Genomic DNA, 19587 nt, shown 5'->3' on the forward strand with positions numbered 1-19587 from the left:
CCCACTGAGCCACCTAGGCGCCCCTCTTTTTTTTTTTTTTTTTAAGTAGGCATCGCACCCAGCAAGGAGCCCAACTTACAACCCTGAGATCAAGACCTGAGTAGAGATTAAGAATCAGATGCTTAACTGACTTGAGTCAGTTTTAATTTCATCTGAGGAAATTTATTTTCTTTCTTTCTTCCTTCCTTTTTCTTTCTTTCCTTCTCTCTCTCTCTCTCTTTTAAATTGTGAGAGCAAAATGACTACTATAAACTCTGGGATCTTTAGATTGGGAAGAACAACCACAGTAAGAAGTTTTTGGGGGGAGTGACCCAAATAGATATCTGCTGTGGGATTTGGACAGGTCAGAGTTGGTTGACTTAAGCAGTGTATTTTGGAAGTCATCCCAAGCACATCAAGTTTGGATCCTAAAAACCACTTCTGACCTTTAGGTGTCTTGTTTTTCTTCCTCTTATCTAACTCATACAGTTGTTTTAAAGGTAGAATGAGAGGATAATTACAGAGCTACCCTTAAAAGTTTTTAGGCAACCAAAATTTTAGGAATCAAAAGTTCATATTTTCTTTTTTTTTTTTTTTTTAAGATTTTATTTATTTATTTGACAGAGAGAAATCACAAGTAGACGGAGAGGCAGGTAGAGAGAGAGGAAGGGAAGCAGGCTCCCTGCTGAGCAGAGAGCCCGATGTGGGACTCCATCCCAGGACCCTGAGATCATGACCCGAGCCGAAGGCAGCGGCCCAACCCACTGAGCCACCCAGGCGCCCTGACTGGCTTGTTTTAAATTTGTGTTGTCTTGGGCGCCTGGGTTGTTCAGTGGGTTAAAACCTCTGCCTTCGGGCGCCTGGGTGGCTCAGTGGGTCATAATCCCAGGGTCCTGGGATCGAGCCCCACGTCGGGCTCTCTGCTCTGCGGGGAGCCTGCTTCCTCCTCTCTCTCTGCCTGCCTCTCTGCCTACTTGTGATGTCTGTCAAATAGATAAATAAAATATTTTTAAAAAAACAAAAAAAAACCCTCTGCCTTCGGCTCAGGTCATGATCCCAGGGTCCTGGGATCCAGTCCCACATCGGGCTCTCTGCTCAGCAGGGAGCCTGCTTCCCTTCCTCTCTCTCTGCCTGCCTCTCTGCCTACCTGTGATCTCTGTCAAATAAATAAATAAAAGTAAAAAAAAAATTGTATTGTCTTATTTTTTTTTCTAACTCCCTATGTTCTGTCATTCCTATATTTTTTTTTTTTTTTTTTAAAGATTTTATTTATTATTTATTTGACAGAGAGAGAAATCACAAGTAGGCGGAGAGTCAGGCAGAGAGAGAGAGAGAAGCAGGCTCCCGCTGAGCAAAGAGCCCGATGCGGGGCTCGATCCCAGGACACTGAGATCATGACCTGAGCCGAAGGCAGCGGCTTAATCCACTGAGCCACCCAGGCGCCCCTGTTCTGTCATTCCTATATTTTTTTGGTTTTTCTCTTCACACCTATAGCTTGTTTCCAAAACCCATCACTACCAAATTCAAAACTAGTCCAGCTGAGTATAGGTGGAATTGATTTGTTTGGAGTTATAGGGTCCTTGAACTTTGATGGTGTAAGGGCAATTTTTTTTAATAGCTTAGGATGTGGATAGTGGACTAAGCCAGCCACTCACTAAATTTTTTGCTAAAATACAAACAGTTGTGCTAAATAAAAACATCATTTTTTTTTCCATGTCTACAAATACATAAGAAAGAAAGTGATTTGTTCAGAATTGGAATCAGATTGGGCAGTTTCAGGGTCACAGAAAAGAAAATTTATATGATCCTTCTGTTGTTCTTGATTCAGATGTGGAATTTCCTAACGACTATCCATCAGGTTGTCTTTTGGGCTGTGTGGACCTCATTGACTGCTTGTCCCAGAAGCAGTTTAAGGATCAGGTGAGTAAAGAGTAATTTTCTTGGATACATGCTTGGTTTGCTACCATAGTTGACTTGTAGATCCTTCAACACAGAATATCGTGGAGATAGTAAGGTGTTAGCAACTGAATTCAGACTTGTGAGGATAATATTTTCTTAGGGAAATATTGGAAAGAGAAAGGATCAGGTCAGAAACAGAAAAACTAGTGATGTTTTGGTTTCTGATGCATGTACATGTCTGCGTGACAAACTATTGCGCCAACTAGGCTAAAGAGTATAGGGTCCTTTTCCTTTCGTAAAACTTTGCCGCTTTTGGTAAAGAAACCCTCCATTATCCCTTAAATTATTTCAGTTAGGTGGTGGAAATGATAGGATTTGTTATTTTGGAACATTTGGTCCATGCCAGAGAATTCATGATAAGCAGGTATGCTTGAATTCTGATTTCCTGGACTGTGCCATATTTGGGGTATATTTAAGAGAGCGAGAGAAAGAGTGTGTGCACCTGTGCGCATGCATGTATATAGGTATATATTTTTGTTTATTTTGATCACTAAAAATTGGACTGACATAACTAGAGTTCATTTTTGAACAGCAGAGGGAGCTGAAGGACTTTAGCTTAATTGGAGAACTGATTTAGAGCCTTATATTTATACTCAGACCAGCAAAAATCAGAATGGGAAAGTCTATCCTTGGAGCCTGAAGCATCTTATCTAACAATATGGTTTTCCTGTTCTTTGAACAGTTGTTTTAGGCAACCACTATGCCTAGGAAAATGTTCTTCAGTTTCATTTTTTCAGTAAATTGTTTTCCAGATTTATTTGCTTTTCAATATTGTTATTACCGTTTATAAAAACTGTTCTTCTCTATCTTACTCTCCCTACCCTTTCCTCGTAGATTTTAACCAATAGTTAGTATCCCTTTAGTTTTCTTTCATTTTCTTGTGGATTGCCTCCTCAGTCCTCTTTGATTACTTTATGTATATGAGTACACTGCATGCATTTTGGCATGAATTTGATCCCTCGCCTCTGGTTCTGCCCTTATTACCTGGTCCAAACTTAGGCAAACCATAGACATGTGGTTGTTTTCCACACTCTTGTGCCTATGCCCCTGTGGGTCTTTCACCATTTTTCTAGGGTCTTCTTTGCTCTCTTCCTTTCCCTCCCCAGCCCCCTCCTTTTTTTTTCAGTCTAGAAGTAAAAATTATAAAAATTCCATACATTGGTATTGGCTTTATAAGGTTTGGTTTTTTTTTATTAAGATTTTATTTATTTGAGAGAGAGCATGTGTGTGCAAACCTATGAGCTGGGGGGAGTGAGGGGCAGAGACGCAGGGAGCCCAATGCAGGGCTCAATTCCAAGACCCTGAGATGATGACCTGAGCTGAAGGCAGACACTTAGACAACTTGAACTACCCAGGTGCCCCAGACTTTATAGTTTTAAAGACTCTCACAGTCATTAATAGCTTAGTACGACTTAATATGTTATTAATATATTTTCTTTTTAGGATATTTGCATTCTGAATGGGAACTCAGGAGCATCTGGCAGTGTGGGTGGGGGGTTTGGTAAGGGGCCTTCCTTTATTTTCTTATTTGTTGATCAAGCAAATCACCGTCTGATATAAGGTCAAATGATTTCAATCACTAAACAGCCTATCCTCTTTCTTCCATAGGTTTGTGTAGAGAAGGATAGAAACTGTAACCCTAGCCTATGGAGTGTAGCAAGTTTATGGGAATTAGAAATCTAATTAACAAAATAAATCTTTTTTGTTTCTCAAAGATACCTCTCTTTCAGGTCAGCATGATACTCCTCTTCAAGCTTAGATTATGTCTTTTATCCTGAGGATAGTGAGGGCTGCACATAGAAATATAGGAATCCTCCCATATGTTCCCAGCTGGAAGTCCTGGCAGCTCTCCCTATGAATTTCCCAATGTATGACGTTAGAATATCCCCAAACACTGGAAGCCAGTAGCATTCATTAAACAGGAATCCCTTACCCATTTTCCCTATGATCAGCTTTTCTGGGGCTTTCCCCCACTGTTTCTTTTCTGTGTTTGGGGGTAGCTCAAGAATGTATTCAGAATTGTTAGTAGACCTATTTGGAAATTATGTATTAGGTAAGGATCTTTAAAAAGTTATAGCTTTGGTGTTTGGCTGCCTTTTAGAAAATGTCTGAAGCCTCTTTGGCAATCTGCCTGTCCCTAACCCAGGGTTCTATGATGTAAGAAATGTGATTACCTAGCCTGTTTTACAAACCTTATTCTCATTTCTGTAATAATGAGTTGAAAGTTGAGGAGTAATAGCTCTAGACTAGCGTTTCCCAAACTATTCCATGCATAAGTGTTCTCTGGAGACATAAAAACGGGGGAGGTGATTGTCTATGGACACATGTATTTGGAAAATGAATTTGTATCAAATAAATGTGTTTGTTTACTGCAGACTTTTTCAGGTCCATTAACATGCTAGTGTGCATTATGATGCTGATACATCTAGTAGATATAACATGCAGTGTTCCAAAAACTTAGACCATAAAATCCCTTCTCCCCACCCCATGCACACTGCCTAGTTACTAATTGCAGAACTGGTATCTTGTGGTATATACAACTTAGAAAGTTTTAGTCGACATATGTTTGGTTTTCTTTTATTCTCACAGGTTATCTATGAAAATGAGGGAGAATCATCCAGGAATTGGTTTCTTTTTCTCTCTCTCTTTTTTTTTTTTTTTTTTAAGATTTTATTATTTATTTATTTATTTGACAGAGAGAGATCACAAGTAGGCAGAGAGGCAGGCAGAGAGAGAGAGGAGGAAGCAGGCTCCCCGCTGAGCAGAGAGCCCGATGCGGGACTCGATCCCAGGACCCTGAGATCATGACCTGAGCCGAAGGCAGCGGCTTAACCCGCTGAGCCACCCAGGTGCCCCAGAAATCGGTTTCTTGACCTGTGTCTTCTTTCTGCATCTTCACACTCATTTCTCATCATCCAGCTGAATTATATTTTCCTTGAAAACCAGTGTAGATCTAGTAATTTTTATTTCCACTGAAGCTAATCTCCTAAGTAATTTGGACCACATTTTACTTCTCCATCTTGTTCCTAGTTTTTTCCTTCCCCAGAGAAACTCAGTAACTTACTTCCTGACCTCACATTCTTGGCCTTTCTTTGATAAGTTAAAATATACTAAGCCCTCACTATTTCTGACATAGTGTGATCATTTAGTCTCTTAAAACAAACAAACAAACAAAAAAACAATGTTTTATTAGTGGTTGTTTAAAATCAAGTACACTATACTCTGACTGATTTTTTAAAATATGTGCTAAAATTGCTTTGCCCTGAGCTAAGAACTCCTCTTCCTTTTATCTTCTAAGAGTAGTATGGCTGGCTGGATAATTTGTGCCAGAAAAAAATCCCACTGGACCCTAAGCCCTCCTGAGTAATGGCAGGGAATCAACCTAAACAAGGTAGGAATGATACAGAAAAGGCTGTGGGCTCAACTCAGGAGAGAAAGGTAGATGAGAGTCATCTAGTTACAACTTCTCCTGTATTCCCTTGGAAGGAGCCCATGCCGTTTGCCAGCATTTTATCTGCCAGCAGCAGATGTAAGCTCTCAAAAACAGCAGGGAGGATGTTGACTGCAACAATACATCAAGGCTGTGGTTTGTAACCTCAATAGTAAGGCAGTTAAAACTTTTTTTTTTTTAACAAAGACATTTTGATTGCCAAATCCATAACCATTAGCAGCTGTGGTTTGAACAGTTCTCTAGACCCAACAAGTTTTCAAACAGAAAGTTGAGTTGGTGGCTTTTGTTTCTACTTGTCTGTGTTGTTTGTGCTATTTATATCTCTGCCTTCAATAATCTGATTTGTCTGAAATTTCCAAGGTCATTGATTGTTCTGTTTCTTCTGACTAAATCCATTCCTCTCCTGCCAGCATACTGACCCTTCAGTCCATTTGATCTTATGGCTTTTATAATAGCCAAGACCCTGTCTTTAAAGAGCTCTGCTGAAGCAATTCTGCTGGGTGCCTATGTAATTGACATAGGAGTAGAATTGAAGTCTTCATTGGGAAGAGAGTATTACTTGTTCCTTCTCCTATAAGGGTATCCAAGTGATACAGATCTTCAGGACGATTAATAAAAATAGAATGGAAATCATCTATCACCAATGTGTTGTATGCTGATCTAAGAGGTGAGAAATTAGAGGATGAAGGAATATCAATATTCAAACCAGACATTAGCTTTGAAAAATGTGGAGTCCCCAAATTCCCCAAATTTTCCTTTTCTTTTTTTTTCAAAGTAACCTCTATGCCCAGCATGGGGCCTGAACTCATGACCCTGAGATGAGAGTCATATTCTCTACCGACTAAGCAAACCAGCCCCTGCAAAATTTCTTTTAATATGTGGAAAATGGGGATGCCTGGGTGTTTCAGACAGTTTAGTGCCTGCCTTTGGCTCAGGTCATGATCCTGGGGTCCAGGGATTGAGCCCCACATCAGGGTCCCTACTCAGTGGGAAGCCTGCTTCTCCCTCTGCCTGCTGCTCTCCCTACTTGTGCTCTCTCTCTTTCTCTCTGACAAATAAATAAATAAAACCTTTTAATAATGTGTTAAAATGTCTTCTCTGTTGTACTGAGAAAACCTGCATATTTATAAACCTAAAAATATGTATTCCTAAGGGATCATGAGGGCTGTGTCAGAGACCCAACAAAGAGGGGAACTGAGTATGTGCCACAGCTAGTCTGACTCTAGGCAGTTCTTTAAAATCACAGCTCACTTGAGTGAAACAGGGAATGTATTTTCAGAATTCTCATGAAGACTAGAATATTTACTAGAACTTCTAGGTCAGAACAAACTCTCTCTACAGTTGTTTTATAACCTGAGTGTCAGGTGCCCACATGCATGAGTTGAGGACAACCATGTATGTTTTTTAATAATCCAGAAAGCATTATACTTTCTATTGTTCTTTTCCCAAACAGAGGAGAGAAATAGTAACACTTATCTGTGCATTTATAGAAGTTCTTTGATGTTTAGCTTTTCATCTGAAAATGAACATGTAATTCTTTTTTTTTTTTAAGATGTTATTTATGTATTTGACAGAGATCACAAGTAGGCATAAAGACAGGTGTCGGCGGCGGGTGGCAGGGGAAGCAGGCTCCCTGCTGAGCAGAGAGCCCAGTGCTGGTCTTGATCCCAGGACTCTGAGATCATGACCTGAGCCGAAGGCAGAGGCTTTACCTACTGAGCCACCCAGGCGCCCCTAATTCTTTTTTTTTTTTTTTTAAGATTTAATTAATTTATTTGAGAAAGAGAGCACAGGTGATGGGTAAGGGGCAGAGGGAGAATGATAGAGAGAGAGGGAAAAGCAGACTCCCTGCTGAGCAGGGAACCCGACATGGAGCTCAATGCCAAGACCCTGGGATCATGACCTGAGCTGAAAGCAGATGCTTAGCTGACTGAGTCACCAAGATGCCTCTGAAAATGAACATATAATTCTTAAGATTTTCTTAAGTATTATTATAAACACTTGAATGCCTACCATAAATTAGACATTGTTTTAGACACTAAAAGAAACAGAAAGGTGAATGAGCCATGGGTTCTGCTCTCAGAATGTTTGAAAGACTACTAGACAGATGAAATACAAATGCAAGCAAACAAATACAAAATAAAAAGCAATGTAAACAAATGTAAACAAAATGTAACAATGTAAACAAACAAATACAAAATAAAAAGCAAAATTACTGTCTTGAAAAGTAGAGTGTCACTGAGGAATTTAAAGGAGGAAAAGGTTGCTTCCAGCTAGGAGAGATCTCAAAAGACTTTATTAAGAATATGGCTTTTGAATTAGCATTAAAGGGTAGTAATAATAAAATCTATCACTTTTGATCAGCTGTTATATGACCTATCATGTATGTTCTTATCCTCATTACAATAACAACAACAAGGTATCGTTACCCCTCTTTTAGGGACGAGGAAATTTAAGACTCAGTTAAAGTAACTTGAGTACTATTAGTCAGTAAATGATAGAGATGAGATTGTTGTTCAAGTCTTTCTATATAGTTGATTGAGAGGCATAGTCCAAGGAGAAGAAGAAGTGTGAGGTGGAAGTTATGGGCCTATCCAGAGAATAATAGCAAACCAGTTTGTTGAGAGATGGGTATGGGTTTGAAAGAGGAGGAAGCAGCAAACAAGAATGGAAAAGTATGTTGTGGTCCAGTGGTAGATAGCTTTGTATGATAAGCTTTAGCAGTAATGCTTTTTTCTATAGTCAGTTGTGGAATGGAGAAGGGGTGTTTGGAACGTGGTCATGGCCTTGATTTACGAAAATGGATCTGGCTGCAATGTGGAAGATGGATTACAGTGAAGATTCTGAAGGTGGGGAGGTACTAATGAGATGGCAGTTGTCATTCGAGGGTCAAGATTCTTTTTTTTTTAGTAAATAAATAAAATAAAGATTTTATTTATTTATTTGACAGAGAGTGAGCACAGGCAGATAGAGTGGCAGGCAAAGGCAGAGGGCGAAGCAGGCTCCCTGCTGAGCAAGGAGCCCGATGCAGGGCTCGCTCCCAGAAGCCTGGGATCATGACCTGAGCCGAAGGCAGCTGCTTAAACCAACTGAGCCACCCAGGCGTCCCACGTCAAGGTACTTTTAAAAGTCTGTTCTAGGATAATGCCAGTGAAATGAGACAAGAGGGGGACAGATGTAAGAGGTTTTAGGTAGAATTAATCACTTAATGTAACACCTTCATTTTACCTGTAAGTAAACCCAGGCTTAGAGGCAAAGTAGTCTGCTTGATCTAGAAAGTCTAGAAGGTCTAGACCTGAGCCAAAGGCAGAGGTTTAACCCACTGAGCCACCCAGGCGCCTCAAGATTACTTAAAATCTTAAGAAAAAAAAAATTAATTCCACGCACAGTATTATGGTTTTTTACTTGGATAGTATAAAATGTTTTAATCTGTTTTGTTCTAAAAGACAAATGTCATTTTATGAAGGGGTATTGTTAATGTTAATAGCACCAGATTACCTAACAATGATCTTACCTTGGTAGGTTAACTGATGTCAAAGGATGCTCTAAGCTCTGCCTCAGAATAGTTATTCTTAGTTGAGTCAACCAGCCATTGGGAGTTAAATTCTAAAATTACCAGATTCCCAAGTCGAGTTTTAGCGTTCTGAGTTATTAGTCCCAACGTAGACTTCAATGGTTAAGGACCTTACAATGTAGTATCTTTAAAATTTTTTTTTTAAAGATTTTATTTATTTATTTGACAGAGAGAGATCACAAGTAGATGGAGAGGCAGGCAGAGAGAGAGAGAGAAGCAGACTCCCTGCTGAGCAGAGAGCCCGATGCAGGACTCGACCCCAGGACCCCGAGACCATGACCCGAGCCAAAGGCAGCGGTTCAACCCACTGAGCCACCCAGGCATCTCTTTTAGTTCTTACTAGTTTAAGTTGAATTATTAAAAGCCTGCTATATGAAATTTAAGACCAAAAATAACTGTCATGTATGGGTGATTCCACTTTAGGTCTTTATGAGTAAGGGCAGAAAAGCTATGAGGTTAATTTTAGAAAAAATATGCTTGCTTAGGTTCTCTTATGTATGGAGGTTTGAGCATAGGATTCCAAAGGGCATAGAAAGCCACATTGGAAACTTAACTGTGAGTAGGATGGGACCAGGAAATCAACACTATGTGGCTTCAGCTAGATCATTTTCCACAAATGGCTCTAAAACCCTTAAGCTGCACGTCACTCATACGTTATTCTTTTCACTTAGAGCAAACATGAGCTCTGTAGCATTGAGCTGTAACCCCCCTGTCTTTGATACTGAGCACATGACTTGAATTGGGTACTACTAGTACATGGGAGTTCAATATCCCACCTTGGGCCAGCTGGCATGATCTTTATTCAACTCCAGTCAAATATATAGTAGTTTTCTTGTCAAAGCCTCATGATCAATATGTCACTGATGTGAGAAAACTTTTATTCTCCAGTAGAGTGTGGCCTAGGGTACTAGTTGTGTGTCCTGTGAACACCTTGAATTGCTTTGAAGGAAAATGTACACAACTATTAGAGAGCACAGTTGCTTTCAGGATATGCTTCTTTGGATGTGTTGTGCTTTGTAGCCTTTTTATCAGACTCATTTCCTTCTCTCCTGAGTATTATCACCTTAATCTTCTTGGAGTTGGTTTTCTGCTAACTGCATTTCAGAGCCTGATTTCATGTCTGTCTAGTTCCCTAAAGTTCAAACCAAGAAAACCTATAGCAAATATATGTTCTTTGTCAATGAGTTCTTTCTTAACTGTTTGCTTTAGCTTTTAGTCCTCTGGAGACAGATACAAGACTTAAAGGTCATTTGGGGATTTGTTGGGAAGAGTGACATCTTGCAGAGTTGGTGAAAATGGCCACTTGGCTCTGAATTAGTTGTGATTGCCAAAAAATGGCAAAAAATGGCAAAAGAAATGTTTTCTAGAGGACTGGTGAACATTTTTCCTCTGGAGAAGAGAAGAAAATGGCTGTTTAGTGTTAATTACCTGTTATGTTATACAGCTATGAAACTTATGAGCCATGAAAAAAGAGTAGGCCCAACCCTCTCCTCCTCCCCCCCAGGCTGGAAACCAGGTGATAGGAGTCATGTTTCCTTCCTTCCTTCCTTCCTTCCTTCCTTCCTTTCTTTCTTTCTAATTATTTTTTATTGAGTTATGTTAGTCACCATACAGTACATTATTAGTTTTTGATGTAGTGTTCCATGATTCATTGTTTGTGTATAACACCCAGTGCTCCATGCAATCCGTGCCCTCCTTAATACCCATCCCAGGGCTCACCCATCCCCCGCCCCCTTTCCTTCTAAAACCCTCCATTTGTTTCCCTGGAGTCCATAGTCTCTCATGGTTCATCTCCCACTCCAATTTCTCCTCCTTCATTTTCCCCTTCTAATGTCCTCCATGCTATTCCTTATGTTCCACAAACAAGTGAAACCATATGATAATTGACTTTCTCTGTTTGACTTATTTCACTTAGCATCATCTCCTCCTGTCCTATCCATGTTGATGGAAAAGTTGGGTGTTCATCTCAACACCCAAAAAACAGAAGTCATTTTTTCTTAGGCAAGAACAGCCGCAACTTCCTGAGGAATCTGTTACTGAATTTCTTTTTTTTTTTTTAAAGATTTTATTTTATTTTATTTTATTTGACAAAGATTACAAGTAGGCAGAGAGGCAGGCAGAGAAAGAGAGGAGGAAGCAGGCTCCCTGCTGAGCAAAGAGCCCGATGCGGGGCTCGATCCCAGGACCCTGGGATCATGACCTGAGCCGAAGGCAGAGGCTTTAACCCACTGAGCCACCCAGGCGCCCCGTGTTACTGAATTTCAATGGTTCCTTTGAATTGCTTGATTTTACAGCCCACATTCCTTGATCTGTCTGTTGTGCTATCTCAGTGACCCTTTCTTTAGCATCCTCTCTAAATTGGATATGATATCCAAAGTTTATTCATATTGTTTACAAATATGAACCTCCTTTCTCTTAATTTACTTTTGTTTTTTTAATGTAAGCTCTACACCTAACATGGTGCTTGAACACAACCCCAACATCAAGAATTGCATGCTATACCTACTGAGCCAGCCACGCCCTTGATTTAGTTTTCTGTCCATCAACTACATTTTAGTCTCTGACTCTCAGACCAAAAATCCCTTTCTTGTGAGTCACTGACATGCCAGTGTTTAATGTGGTCCATAGTACCCAGGCCCCAGCTGCAGAGATTATGCTTTTTTGAACGTACTGAGGCTCTGCCAAACTGACTTTGCTTTACTGCACTCTACCCCTTTTCCCAATACAAGACCTTACTTTACTTTATTCTTTGCAGACTGTTTTGTTCTTCAGCTCTGTTTCTTGTAAGCCTCTTGAAGTTCAGTATAAGAGCTTAGAAAAAGGAATATTCACATAAAACTCTGATTTAGATTAAGTTGGGAAAGTTGATTTTAATGTTTATCTTTATTGTGAGGCACGAGTGGGTCCAGGAACCTGTTGGATAATTTATTTATCTATTTTTATCTATATTTATCTATTTTATCTATATTTATCTATCATTTTCCCCATTATTTGACATTTGCTTACTCTGTTAATGTATGTCAGTGTAGTTAACATTAAACATAGGGCCTTATTGGACTACTTGCCAAGACACAAAAGTTCTAATTTAGCTTTAGGGATAACAGATTACAGAGTAGCACCTGCTTTTACCCAGTTATTGTCCTAAGAGTCTCTAGTTCCCAGCATGTGTGCATTTAGTATAGTTATGATAACCTTAATGTGTGGGGTGCCTGGGTGGCTCTATTAGATGAGCGTCTGCCTTCAGCCCAGGTCATGAGGTCATGATCTTGGAGTCCTGGGATCAAGCCCCGTGTCGGGCTCCCTGGTCATTGGAGAGCCTATTTCTCCCTCTGCCTGCTGCTCCCAAAGCTTATACTCTCTCTCACTCTCGCTCTATCTTAAATAAATAAATAAAGTCTTTTAAAAATACTATGTCTTTGGGCGCCTGGGTGGCTCAGTGGGTTAAGCCGCTGCCTTCGGCTCGGGTCATGATCTCTGGGTCCTGGGATCGAGTCCCGCATCGGGCTCTCTGCTCAGCAGGGAGCCTGCTTCCCTCTCTCTCTCTCTCTCTCTGCCTGCCTCTCCATCTACTTGTGATTTCTCTCTGTCAAATAAATAAATAAAATCTTTAAAAAAAAATACTGTGTCTTTAATCAACAGTTACAAATATGACATATGCAATGACATTAAAAAAAAAGATAACCTTAATGCACAGGTTGTTTTCATTATTCATTCACTCAGAAAATATTGATTGCCTACAATGTGCCAAGCATGATTCGGGGTGCTGACAAGTAAACAAAATAAACAAAAACACTGGCCTTCATGGGAGTTTTCATCCTTGTAAAGGGAGGCCAAATTTAAAAATGCAGTGGTGCCTGGCTGGTTCAGTTGATAGAGCATGTAACTCTTCTTTAATTTTTATTTCTTTATTTATTTGACAGAGCACACACAATCAGGGGGAGGAGCAGAGGGAGAGGGAGGGGAAAGAATCTCAAGTAGACTCTGCGCTGGGTGTGGAGCTCAATCTTACCACCCTGAGATCATGACCTGAGTCAAAACCAAGAATTGGATTCTTAAACTGAGCCACCCATGTGCCCTGAGCATGGGACTCTTGATCTCCAGGTTTTGAGTTTGAGCCTTAAATTGGGCATAGAGATTACTTAAAAATAAAATCTTTTAAAAATTTAAATAAGTAAATTATAATGTATTAGATGATGGTAAGTGCTATAGGGTTGAGTGTACCAAGTCTGTGAGGATATTCATGCTCTGATTTTAAATAGAATGATTAGGGGGCGCCTGGGTGGCTCAGTGGGATAAGCCGCTGCCTTCGGCTCAGGTCATGATCTCAGGGTCCTGGGATCGAGTCCCACATCGGGCTCTCTGCTCAGCGGGGAGCCTGCTTCCTCCTCCTCTCTCTCTGCCTGCCTCTCTGCCTGCTTGTGATTTCTCTCTGTCAAATAAATAAATAAAATCTTTAAAAAAAAATAAATAAATAGAATGATTAGGGAAGGCTTACTGCAAAGCTGACATTTAAACAAAGTTCTGAAGAAAGAGAAGCCTTGTGCATATCTGGGTCGTGGTAGTGATGGGAGCATTCTAGGAAGAGGGAATAAGCAAGTGCAAAGATCCAAGGACAGGAACAACCTGGAAGTCAGTGTGGCTGGAATAGAGTGAAAGTGGGGGTAAATGTAGTAGGAAAAGATGTCAAAGAGGAAATAGAGAGCCAGACTCTCCAGGAACCGAAGGTTATACTGAGGACTTAGGCTTTTATTCTGAGTGAGATGAAAAGCCACTGGGAAGTTTTAAGTAGTGGAGTGTATGATCTGATATGTTTTTTAAAAAATAGTTCTGACTGCCCTGTTAAAAATAGAAAAGAGAGAGGTTAAGGGCAGAAACAGAGAGACCAATTAGGAGATTATTGTGGTAATCCAAGAAAACATGATGGCTTGGACCAGGGAAGTAGCTGTGGAGGTCTTAGGAAGTGGTGAGATATTGAATATCCTTTGAAGGTGGAGTTAACAGAATTTCTTAGTGAGGTGGTTGTGGGGGTTTTGGCCTGAACAACTGGAAGGATGGAATAGCTAGTAGGCTGGGTATCTATTTATTCATTCATTATTCATTTTAAAGAGGGGAATGGATAAGAGAGGAGCAGGTTTGGAAATGAATCAGGATCTGTTTTGTAAAATTTTATTTGTACTGTGATAAAATATACATAACATAAAACTTACCATTTTAACCTTTTTTAAGTGTACAGGTCAGTGGCATTATGTACATTTGTAATGTTGAGCAACCATTGCCACTATCCATTTCCAGAACTTTTTCATCATCTCAAACAGAAATACTGTCCCCATTAAATAATAACTTCTTCCTCCTCCCTCCAGGCCCCTAATAACCTCTATTTTCTGTCTCTTTGAATTTGCTTATCCTAAGTACCTTGTATAGTTACTCATCAGGTAATATTTGGCCTTCTGTGTATGGCTTATTTCAGTAAGTGTAATTTTTTAAGATTCATCAGAATTTCTGGAATATTTTTAATATTCCACTGTATGTATGTACCATATTTTGTTCATCTGTCTGTGGATGAACATTTGGATTGTGGAAACTATTGGATGCTAGGAACATTGGTGAACAAGTGAGATGTTGGGAGCATGTAACAGCTTTCAATTTCTTTGAGGGATATAACCATGAGCGGAATTGCTGGACCTTACGGTAATTTTGTAACTCTTTGATGTTACAAAAACTGAACTGTTTTCCATAGCAGCTGCACTGTTTTATACCCATACCAGCAATGCATGACTGTTTTAATTTCCTCACATCCTTACCAATGCTTGTTATTTTCCATGTTTTTTGGTTTAGTTTTGTTTGGTTTTATTATAACCATCCCATAAGCATAAACTAATATCTCACTGTGGTTTAGATTTGCATTTCCAGGACCTCATTTTTTCCCCATTTTTATTGAGGTCTAATTGGCATATAACATTGTATTAGTTCACTATGTACAACAGAATGATTTAATACATGTATATGTTGCAAAATGATTACCACAATATATTTAGAGAACATCCATCACCTCTCATAGTTACAAATTCAGGACCTTATTTTTTAACTCTGAGCCTGAAGAAAATCACTAAGGTGGTAAATGTTGGGAGAGAAGAGGTCTGAGGCCTGACCTCTGAAGCACTCCCAACATTTAAAGGATGAGGTGATAAGCAGTAGGTAAATAGCAAAGCCAAGAAGAGAATGATATCCTGGAAGCCAAGTAAGGAACGTTCATGAAGAAGGGAGAGAAGAATTCTATCAGCTTCTACAAATATGTCAATTAAGATGAGAACTGAGCACTGACCATTTGATTTAGCAACATGGAAGTGAGCAATGATCTTTAGTTCACCAAGAATAGTTTTGGTGGAGTGTTGGGAGTGAAAGCCTGTCGATAATGAATTCAAGAAACAATAGAGGAATTTGAAGCAGGGAGCATACATAATCTTTTAGTGAATTTTGTTGTAAAAAGAATCAGAAATGGGGCATTTGCTTGAGGAGAATGGGGAGATTTTGTTTTATGGCAGACATTACAGAAAATATGTTTAATGGGATAGAGTCAGTAGAGAGGGAACATTTGTTGATGCAGAAAAAAGAGGAGAGAATGACTGAACTGGGTTATAGTTCTAGAAAAGTAGAGCTGTGAGGTCCTCGCAGCACTGTCCTCTGCCTCAACATTCTGAGACACAGAGGGGAGAGAGTAGGAAAACTGAAGAGATGTGAATTGTGACTGTTGCTGTTGACACCTCTGTAGAATTCGGTTGAAAGATCTCGATGGCAGCCTCTGGTTTTATTCATGCCAAAGCACCTCAGCAGTAACAGCTGGAACCTGCTTTTCTTTGAGTTCTAAAGATCCAGGGTATAAAGAAAGAAGAGCATTTTCCTTCTCATCTTTACTCTTTTTTTTTTTTCCTACTGTGAACATTTTGACCATGCCTCTGAATATAATTGTGTCTGATACTTGATATTAAGCTATGTTTTTTCAATGTACATGCCACACCTGTCCCGCACAGAGAGCCATGGTATGTGGGCAGGACCAAAAGGTGCTAAAAATCCCTTCTGTTTTCTCCACAGCCTTACTTAACCACTTAGAACAGAGTGGTCAAATGGTCAGTAAAGAAGTTTTAACTACCTATGTTTCTACTAGTTACAGAGAAATTTTAATTTTCTTATTTTACTGAAACCTCCATTTCTACTTTTGAGCCTTAGTTCTTTAGAGGACATATCCTAGCAGGTGAATAAGAGTGGAAAATAAGTTTATACATTTGATGGTAGTTACTAGGAGAAAGGCTCCTTTGCTAATATCATAGTCAGCCTATGAGTCATATTTGCCAAACATGCTAAATACAGGACATGAAAGATAGGAAATAATGAAAAAAACAAATCAGCTGGGCATTGCTAGAGAGCACTTTCTGCCAACCCTCTATTGTGCCTTAAATTGTGATTATGTGGCCGGCCTAGTCTTACTCTAGGTTCTGTGTCTGTCTTTGCAGAAGGAATACAAGTCCTAAGTATTCACACAGATTTGTGATGAGAGATCCAAAGGAGGCTTCTAAATAATTTTCAGAATTGCTCTACCAGTTACCTTTTCACCCTAAGTAAGTCTGGAATGCATCCAGCAAAACAGCTTTTGCATGTTCATACCTTTCAGAATGAATCATCTTCCTTCCTTATAGTAAAAGAAGGGCTTGTTGACTATTTCTGGCAGCATTTCCACAAATGTTCTATTTTTCTTAAACCTTCCAGTGTTTCACTCAAGTTAACCTGGGGGTGCCCAATGTTCCCAAAGTAGACCTCCAAATCTCCCAACTTTGTCATTTATACTAAAAGAACAGTCAGTCCTGATTCTTCTGGAAAAATATCAGGTATCTTTTTTTTTTTAAAGAAGTTGTTCCCATTATAGGAGGTCAGAAATGGCAGGCAATAGACTGCATAAGACTACTGTGCTAAGGCCTGGGGAAAGGGGAAGGTTTGTTCTTGCTTGTTGAGCATAATCCTCTTTACCTGACTGAAATGGAGAGTGCTATCATCAGAATGTTGAGGTGAAATTTGGGACATCCTTTGATCTCCCTGAAATTCAAAATCTGTCCCAACTAGTCTGAACTTGTTATTTTTATATTTTGCAGTATCCAGACATGAGTCAAGAATCTGATTCTCCGTTTGTTTTCATCTGCACAAATCCCCAGGAGATGATTGTGAAGTTTCCTATTAAAGGAAATCCAAAAATCTGTAAGTCACAAGTTTTAATGGTCTAATTTTTGTTTCTTTTCTTTCTTTTTGTCTTGTGTCTCACTTGTTTAAAACCTTAAAATCTTCTCTTCTTACCCTGTTCTATGGCATCTCAAGCTTTGGAAGATTAATATAATTACATTTATTGATAACTTTAGTGTTAACCATAGCATAGCCTTTCCAAAGTGTACCTTGACCCACAATTATTGGCATGCTAGTGAATCACTCTAAACTTCTATGTAAGACCCCATTACTTTTAAAAATTTATTTATTCATTTTGAGAGAGATTGAGAGTATCCATGCAGGGCAAGGGATAAGGGAGAGAGAGAGAGAAAGAATCCCAAGCAGACTCCCCACTGAGCACAGGGCCCCGGATACCGGGGCTTTATCTCACAACCCAGAAATCATGACCTGAGCTGAAACTAAGAGTCAGATGCTTAACCAGCTGAGCGACCCAGGTACCCACAGACCCTATTACATTTAAAATCCTTATTTGTCAGCCAAAAGAGTATGCTTTACTCTGCTGCACTACTCATTAAAGGCAGTAGTAAGCCCACACCAATGGCAATAATGACATTTATTCATTGTTCCTCAGTATTCAGTCCAAGTAAGATTTAAGTTGGTGTCTATTTTCGAGTGTTTTGGAGGCTCCACTTCCCACTTTTCCTGTGATTACTGGTTTCTAGAACTCTGCATTCTTGATTTTTATTCTCTTGGGAACCTCTTGATTATTTATTTTTCTGCAAACTTTTGCTTTATGTATTTGAGATTATAGACCCTCTGCATATTCACTTCTTTCTTTTTTTTTTTTTTTTAAGATTTTATTTATTTATTTGACAGAGAGAGATCACAAGCAGGCAGAGAGGCAGGCAGAGAGAGAGAGGGAGAGGAGGAAGCAGGCTCCCTGCTGAGCAGAGAGTCCGATGCGGGGCTCGATCCCAGGACCCCGAGACCACGACCTGAGCTGGAAGGCAGCGGCTTAAGCCACTGAGCCACCCAGGCGCCCCTCACTTTTTTTTTTTAAAGATTTTATTTATTGGGGCACCTGGGTGGCTCAGTTGGTTGGACCACTGCCTTCGGCTCAGGTCATGATCCTTGAGTTCCGGGATCGAGTCCCACATTGGGCTCCCAGGTCCATGGGGAGTCTGCTTCTCCCTCTGACCTTCTCCTTGCTCATGCTCTCTCTCACTTTCTCTCTCTCAAATAAATAAATAAAATCTTAAAAAAAAAAAAAGATTTTATTTATTTATTTGACAGAAAGAGATCACAAGTAGGCAGAGAGGCAGCCAGCAGGAGGGGGAAGCAGACTCCCTGCTGAGCAGAGCCCGATGCGGGGTTTGATCCCAGGACTCTGGGATTGTGACCTGAACTGAAGGCAGAGGCCTTAACCCACTGAGCCACCTAAGTGCCCCTGCATACTCACTACTTCTTTTTTTTTTTTTTTAATATTTTATTTATTTATTTGACAGAGAGAGATCACAAGTAGGCAGAGAGAGAGAGAGGAGGAAGCAGGCTCCCCGCTGAGCAGAGAGCCTGATGATCCCAGGACCCTGAGATCATGACCTGAGCCGAAGGCATCGGCTCAACCCACTGAGCCACCCAGGTGCCCCTCACTTCTTAATCACTTTTTGTTGACTTCATTTTTTCAACTTCCACCTCTTCTTCAACTTCCAACTTCTCTTCCTCTGTGTAGTCCTACCACAGCCTCTTCTATTTCAAAAAAATCTCAGGAAACACATAGTGGTGTCCTCTCTGCCTAGCTTATTTTTAAAAACCACCTCAACCACCCTCCCATTTGCCCATGTCAGTTACTGTTTTGTGCCTCTGTGGCACTGCTTTCCCATTGTGTGAACTGGATGATTTGGGGGCAAGCATTGTCTTCAGCTGTGTACAACTCTACCTTACCCTGTACCTTGGGGACCAACTAGCCCTTTGATAAACCTATTCTATAGAGAAGTACTTTTCTTCTGCTCTCTCTTTCTCTTTTTTAAAGACTTTATTTATTTGAAAGAGAGAGGCAGCGCATGAGTCGGGAAGGGCAGAGGGACAAGGGGGCTCCCTGTTCACCGACAACTCTGGACTGGATCCCAGGACCTTAAGACTACGATGTGTGCTGAACTTAGATGTTTAACCAACTGAGCCACCCAGGTGCCCCTAGAGAAGTACTTTCCAAACTGTACTGTAAATTAAAATCACCTAGAAAGGTGTTAAAACACAAGTTTCTGGGCCCTCTCCCAAGTGATACTGATTCTGTTGCTCAACTAACTACACTTTGAGTAATACTGCTTTTGATCACAAAATACTTGGAGTGTGAATTTAGATTAATATATGTTCATCACAAAATTCAGGCAACCCTCATGATTTACAAGACATATATTCT

At 40.0% G+C, this 19587-nt stretch overlaps 1 protein-coding gene across 5 annotated transcripts in view; it reads left to right on the forward strand.

The window, feature by feature from the left end:
- The window catches only part of TRIP4 (thyroid hormone receptor interactor 4), a 67326-nt gene that overhangs the window by 40213 nt on the left and 7526 nt on the right, over positions 1–19587 (forward strand). For 4 of the 5 annotated variants that reach the window (XM_059372241.1, XM_059372245.1, XM_059372243.1 and 1 more), the window contains 2 exons: positions 1808–1899; positions 17105–17207. In XM_059372241.1, coding sequence (XP_059228224.1) covers positions 1808–1899; positions 17105–17207 — 195 coding nt within the window. Of the gene's footprint in view, positions 1–1807; positions 1900–16471; positions 16570–17104; positions 17208–19587 lie in introns of those variants that run through there. The other variant, XM_059372242.1, reaches the window with a different exon arrangement.

The sequence above is a fragment of the Mustela nigripes genome, chromosome 13 (assembly GCF_022355385.1).
Source record: "Mustela nigripes isolate SB6536 chromosome 13, MUSNIG.SB6536, whole genome shotgun sequence".
Classification (NCBI taxonomy): Eukaryota; Metazoa; Chordata; class Mammalia; order Carnivora; family Mustelidae; genus Mustela; species Mustela nigripes.